This window comes from Oncorhynchus keta, chromosome 11 (genome assembly GCF_023373465.1).
Source record: "Oncorhynchus keta strain PuntledgeMale-10-30-2019 chromosome 11, Oket_V2, whole genome shotgun sequence".
NCBI lineage: Eukaryota > Metazoa > Chordata > Actinopteri > Salmoniformes > Salmonidae > Oncorhynchus > Oncorhynchus keta.
This window is the reverse complement of record NC_068431.1, coordinates 5,290,877-5,298,288: the sequence shown is the minus strand read 5'-3', so window position 1 is coordinate 5,298,288 and position 7,412 is coordinate 5,290,877. Positions and strand designations below refer to the sequence as shown.

The 7,412-nt window shown below is 45.4% G+C and overlaps 1 protein-coding gene across 1 annotated transcript in view; it reads right to left on the bottom strand.

Annotated features, from left to right (window-relative positions):
- LOC127906219 (calpain-2 catalytic subunit-like) overlaps positions 1–6,220 on the bottom strand; it is a 9,269-nt gene extending 3,049 nt beyond the window's left edge. Inside the window, exons 1-2 of the mRNA XM_052457500.1 lie at positions 5,936–6,220; positions 1,003–1,072 (exon numbers count right to left, since the gene is read on the bottom strand). Coding sequence (XP_052313460.1) covers positions 1,003–1,072; positions 5,936–6,172 — 307 coding nt within the window. The 5' untranslated portion in view covers positions 6,173–6,220. The remainder of the gene's footprint in view (positions 1–1,002; positions 1,073–5,935) is intronic.
- Positions 6,221–7,412: the final 1,192 nt, after the last annotated feature.

The following is a 7,412-nucleotide window of genomic DNA, read 5'->3' as shown; positions in this document are numbered from 1 at the left end:
TTTATAAGGTTAGGGTGATGCTTTATTAGGTTAGGGTGATGCTTTATTAGGTTAGGGTGATGCTTTATTAGGTTAGGGTGATGCTTTATTAGGTTAGGGTGATGCTTTATACGGTTAGGGTGATGCTTTATTAGGTTAGGGTGATGCTTTATTAGGTTAGGGTGATGCTTTATAAGGTTAGGGTGATGCTTTATAAGGTTAGGGTGATGCTTTATAAGGTTAGGGTGATGCTTTATAAGGTTAGGGTGATGCTTTATAAGGTTAGGGTGATGCTTTATTCATCCTTTATTTAAACGAGGTAAGTCAGTTAAGAACAAATTCTTATTTACAATGACGGCCTACCCCGGCCAAACCCGGACGACGCTGGTGCCAATTGTGTGCCGGCCCCATGGGACTCCCAATTACGTCCGGATGTGATACAGGCTGGATTCGAACCAGGTACTATAGTGACACCTTTTGCACTGAAATGCAGTGGCTTAGACCGCTGAGTCCTTATTATACCTTGTGAGAGAGATAACAACCTGAGATGGAGGCTATTCATTGGTAGTCTAGGAAAACAAATCACCTCATTGGTTAAAGCAATAACTGGTTGTGCTATTACATCAATCACATTCACTTTGACTACTATACCATCTCTTCCTCAAAGATGAAAACATGGACACTGTTGGCAAACCGGCCCTGTGGTTTTGGTATGGTTCCTGTTTTGGTTCCTAATGTAAAGGTAGACTTACCCAGACCTCCTAATATAAAGGTAGACTTACCCAGACCTCCTAATATAAAGGTAGACTTACCCAGACCTCCTAATATAAAGGGTAGACTTACCCAGACCTCCTATTATAAAGGTAGACTTACCCAGACCTCCTATTATAAAGGTAGACTTACCCAGACCTCCTAATATAAAGGTAGACTTATCCAGACCTCCTAATATAAAGGTAGACTTACCCAGACCTCCTAATATAAAGGTAGACTTACCCAGACCTCCTATTATAAAGGTAGACTTACCCAGACCTCCTTGGCAGATGTCGGTTCTCGTGGCTCCACCAACTATGAATTCTGGGTTGGACACCAGTTCCTATTCAGTGAGGGATCAACACACGAGTAAGACTGTGGAAGATATACTGAGGGCCAATCTTTAACAGCCCTGTTTACAGTCATACACTATCTTTACTCAGGGAGATAATGTCTGTACACATGAGTTAGCCTAGACATGGAGTTGATCTACTGTCAACACTACCACAGCCCAAACCCTGTAGGATCAGATCACAGATCACATCTACCACAGCCAAAACCCTGTAGGATCAGATCACAGATCACATCTACCACAGCCAAAACCCTGTAGGATCAGATCACAGATCAGATCTACCACAACCCAAACCCTGTAGGATCAGATCACAGATCAGATCTACCACAGCCCAAACCCTGTAGGATCAGATCACAGATCAGATCTACCACAGCCCAAACCCTGTAGGATCAGATCACAGATCAGATCTACCACAGCCCAAACCCTGTAGGATCAGATCACAGATCACATCTACCACAGCCCAAACCCTGTAGGATCAGATCACAGATCAGATCTACCACAGCCAAAACCCTGTAGGATCAGATCACAGATCACATCTACCACAGCCCAAACCCTGTAGGATCAGATCACAGATCAGATCTACCACAGCCCAAACCCTGTAGGATCAGATCACAGATCACATCTACCACAGCCCAAACCCTGTAGGATCAGATCACAGATCAGATCTACCACAGCCAAAACCCTGTAGGATCAGATCACAGATCACATCTACCACAGCCCAAACCCTGTAGGATCAGATCAGATCAGATCAAAACCCTGTAGGATCTCACAGATCACATCTACCACAGCCAAAACCCTGTAGGATCAGATCACAGATCACATCTACCACAGCCCAAACCCTGTAGGATCAGATCACAGATCACATCTACCACAGCCAAAACCCTGTAGGATCAGATCACAGATCACATCTACCACAGCCCAAACCCTGTAGGATCAGATCACAGATCACATCTACCACAGCCCAAACCCTGTAGGATCAGATCACAGATCACATCTACCACAGCCCAAACCCTGTAGGATCAGATCACAGATCACATCTACCACAGCCCAAACCCTGTAGGATCAGATCACAGATCAGATCTACCACAGCCAAAACCCTGTAGGATCAGATCACAGATCACATCTACCACAGCCCAAACCCTGTAGGATCAGATCACAGATCAGATCTACCACAGCCAAAACCCTGTAGGATCAGATCACAGATCACATCTACCACAGCCCAAACCCTGTAGGATCAGATCACAGATCACATCTACCACAGCCCAAACCCTGTAGGATCAGATCACAGATCAGATCTACCACAGCCCAAACCCTGTAGGATCAGATCACAGATCACATCTCTGTAGGATCAGATCACAGATCAGATCTACCCAAAACCCTGTAGGATCAGATCACAGATCACATCTACCACAGCCCAAACCCTGTAGGATCAGATCATCAGATCTACCACAGCCAAAACCCTGTAGGATCAGATCACAGATCAGATCTACCACAGCCCAAACCCTGTAGGATCAGATCACAGATCAGATCTACCACAGCCCAAACCCTGTAGGATCAGATCACAGATCAGATCTACCACAGCCCAAACCCTGTAGGATCAGATCACAGATCAGATCTACCACAGCCCAAACCCTGTAGGATCAGATCACAGATCAGATACCACAGCCCAAACCCAGATCACAGATCAGATCTACCACAGCCCAAACCCTGTAGGATCAGATCACAGATCACATCTACCACAGCCCAAACCCTGTAGGATCAGATCACAGATCAGATCTACCACAGCCCAAACCCTGTAGGATCAGATCACAGATCAGATCTACCACAGCCCAAACCCTGTAGGATCTCACAGATCAGATCTACCACAAACCCTGTAGGATCAGATCACAGATCAGATCTACCACAGCCCAAACCCTGTAGGATCTCAGACCCTGTAGGACAGATCAGATCAGATCTACCACAGCCCAAACCCTGTAGGATCAGATCACAGATCAGATCTACCACAGCCCAAACCCTGTAGGATCAGATACCACAGCCCAAACCCACAGATCACAGATCAGATCTACCACAGCCCAAACCCTGTAGATCACAGATCAGATACCACAGCCCAAACCCATCAGATCAGATCAGATCTACCACAGCCCAAACCCTGTAGGGATACCACAGCCCAAACCCAGATCAGATCACAGATCAGATCTACCACAGCCCAAACCCTGTAGGATCAGATCACAGATCAGATCTACCACAGCCCAAACCCTGTAGGATCAGATCACAGATCAGATCTACCACAGCCCAAACCCAGATCAGATCACAGATCAGATCTACCACAGCCCAAACCCTGTAGGATCAGATCACAGATCTACCACAGCCCAAACCCTGTAGGATCAGATCACAGATCAGATCTACCACAGCCCAAACCCTGTAGGATCAGATCACAGATCAGATCTACCACAGCCCAAACCCTGCCCAAAGGACAGATCACAGATCAGATCTACCACAGCCCAAACCCTGTAGGATCACAGATCAGATCTACCACAGCCCAAACCCTGTAGGATCAGATCACAGATCAGATCTACCACAGCCCAAACCCTGTAGGATCAGATCACAGATCAGATCTACCACAGCCCAAACCCTGTAGGATCAGATCACAGATCAGATCTACCACAGCCCAAACCCTGTAGGATCAGATCACAGATCAGATCTACCACAGCCCAAACCCTGTAGGATCAGATCACAGATCAGCCCAGCCCAAACCCTGTAGGATCAGATCACAGATCAGATCTACCACAGCCCAAACCCTGTAGGATCAGATCACAGATCAGATCTACCACAGCCCAAACCCTGTAGGATCAGATCTCACAGATCAGATCACAGATCAGATCTACCACAGCCCAAAAGGACAGATCACAGATCAGATCTACCACAGCCAAAACCCTGTAGGATCAGATCACAGATCAGATCTATCCACAGCCCAAACCCTGTAGGATCAGATCACAGATCAGATCTACCACAGCCCAAACCCTGTAGGATCAGATCACAGATCAGATCTACCACAGCCCAAACCCTGTAGGATCAGATCACAGATCAGATCTACCACAGCCCAAACCCTGTAGGATCAGATCACAGATCAGATCTACCACAGCCCAAACCCTGTAGGATCAGATCACAGATCAGATCTACCACAGCCCAAACCCTGTAGGATCAGATCACAGATCAGATCAGATCTAACAGCCCAAACCCTGTAGGATCAGATCACAGATCAGATCTACCACAGCCCAAACCCTGTAGGATCAGATCACAGATCAGATCTACCACAGCCCAAACCCTGTAGGATCAGATCACAGATCAGATCTACCACAGCCCAAACCCTAGGATCAGATCACAGATCTACCACAGCCCAAATAGGATCAGATCACAGATCACATCTACCACAGCCCAAACCCTGTAGGATCAGATCACAGATCAGATCTACCACAGCCCAAACCCTGTAGGATCAGATCACAGATCAGATCTACCACAGCCCAAACCCTGTAGGATCAGATCACAGATCAGATCTACCACAGCCCAAACCCTGTAGGATCAGATCACAGATCAGATCTACCACAGCCCAAACCCTGTAGGATCAGATCACAGATCACATCTACCACAGCCCAAACCCTGTAGGATCAGATCACAGATCAGATCTACCACAGCCAAAACCCTGTAGGATCAGATCACAGATCAGATCTACCACAGCCCAAACCCTGTAGGATCAGATCACAGATCAGATCACAGATCAGATCTACCACAGCCCAAACCCTGTAGGATCAGATCACAGATCAGATCTACCACAGCCCAAACCCTGTAGGATCAGATCACAGATCAGATCTACCACAGCCCAAACCCTGTAGGATCAGATCACAGATCAGATCTACCACACCAAACAGATCAGATCACAGATCAATCTACCACAGCCCAAACCCTGTAGGATCAGATCACAGATCAGATCTACCACAGCCCAAACCCTGTAGGATCAGATCACAGATCAGATCTACCACAGCCCAAACCCTGTAGGATCAGATCACAGATCAGATCTACCACAGCCCAAACCCAGGATCAGATCACAGATCAGATCTACCACAGCCCAAACCCTAGGATCAGATCACAGATCAGATCTACCACAGCCCAAACCCTGTAGGACAGATCACAGATCAGATCACAGATCAGATCTACCCAAACCCTGTAGGATCAGATCACAGATCAGATCTACCACAGCCAAAACCCTGTAGGATCAGATCACAGATCAGATACCACAGCCCAAACCCTGTAGGATCCTACCACAGCCAAAACCCTGTAGGATCAGATCACAGATCAGATACCACAGCCCAAACCCAGATCAGACAGATCAGATCTACCACAGCCCAAACCCTGTAGGATCAGATCACAGATCAGATCACAGATCAGATCACAGATCAGATCTACCACAGCCCAAACCCTGTAGGATCAGATCAGATGTGTAACTAAAGTTTCGTATAAATAGCTGGATGAGTCATTCTGGCCGGTCATTGATTTAACCCAAGACACGAGTTGCTTTAGTTAGAAAATAATATTGTAATGTGAATGGATTTACACCGATTAGCCATAGGGTATCAAAAAGGACACGCATCCGGACTCGCCCATCTAAAAACAACTGACACATGTTCAGGCGTTTTTTTTTCTTCCAGTGATAGGAAATGCAATTTTCAATAACACTTTGGTCTATTTGTGTGTATATATATATATTTTTTTTAAGTGCAGTGAACTTCTAGTCATAGAGCAGACAGACACTTCAACCATGCGTAAATGCAGTGAGTATTAAGAGGCGCAGTAATTTACCCCGGGTCGCTTCCATTGCACACCTCTGGTTTTGGAAGTATTCGGGCCGAGTTCTTTGAATCCGAGCGACTCGGGTGCAGCCGGAAAAGTGCAATCGGTAAATATCGAACCTTTTCTCAGACACTCGCTCCTGAGAGATTGGAAGTCTTGGTTTAGGTACTTTGACGCGTTGGCATTAGTGCCAAACCCAGCGGCCAATGCCCTCTTCTTGGCCAACGTAGATGCCACACCAGCCATTGTGGAAGTCTGCGTTGACAGTGAAGAGGAAAACAGTTGGGCTGGTGGAATAGTCAAATTCTTCTCCTCCGCCCCTGAATTTTCAGGCGTGGTTTGCAAGTTTGTGCAAGTTATTTTTTTACAATGTTTACATAGATTTCTATGACCGGAACTATCAGGAATTGTTCATTTCGTCAACGTTTACCAGTTCAAAAGTATTTATTGTGAAAATGAACACCGAAGATCAACTACTCCGGATGTACACTCACCTGGAATTGAAATAATCTTTTTGAAAATCATATGGGTGGATTAATATAAAGTCCGAGTCAATTCTCTACTCTATTCCATGCTATGAACATACAGGTAAAAAGCCACAGGTGTGTGCGGTTGATGGCCGAAAGATGGCGCTCTACCCTAAGACTTGTGGACGTTCATGCCACATCTGGCCAACGTGTTGCAGTAATAATGTCTACCAGCAGGGGGCATTAGCCATCAGCCGTTACTAGACCTCAATGACAGCCAGGCGTTACAGTAGAGACCACCACCAAGTGACTCACCCCAAGTGACTTCCGAACAGTTAAATATTGTCACAATAGCTAACTCGACAAATAGAACCAAATGACATGCCTGATAAAGAAAGGAACAACTTCCATAAATGAATAGTTATGCTGCCCTTATAGAGTACCACAGTATGAGTCATAATACCCATAAAACCTAGCGGTCAAATACAGAAATGGTTCCAATCGTTTTTCCACCATTACTTTTCCCAATGGTGGATTTAAGTAACACTTTAAATAAGGGCTGTGTTTCACGTAGGCTTACCCAGGTGTGCCGTTTTGATAACCATGAAAATATTTCTCAGACAAGGTGACTTTTGTCAATATTAGCTGCTAATGGGCCATGATGATGTGGATGAGACTGCTGAATCCTGGCAAAGGTAAGAATCTCTGGATTAAACATCATCTGTTAGCTAAATTTAGTAAAGAATAAATTGGAAAAAATGGTTTAAATTGACATCTGTGAACTGTCTTGGGAAAGTTTTTTTAATTGACAGAATACCTGTGATCTAGCTAGCTAGCTCATGGCTAGCTAGCTAAACTCAGCAAAAAAAGGACCCTGTCTGTCAAAGAACTTCACATATCTTCATTGTAAAAGGTTTAAACACTGTTTCCCATGCTTATTCAATGAACCATAAACAATTAATGAACATGCACCTGTGGAACGGTCGTTAAGACACTGACAGCTTACAGACAGTAGGCAA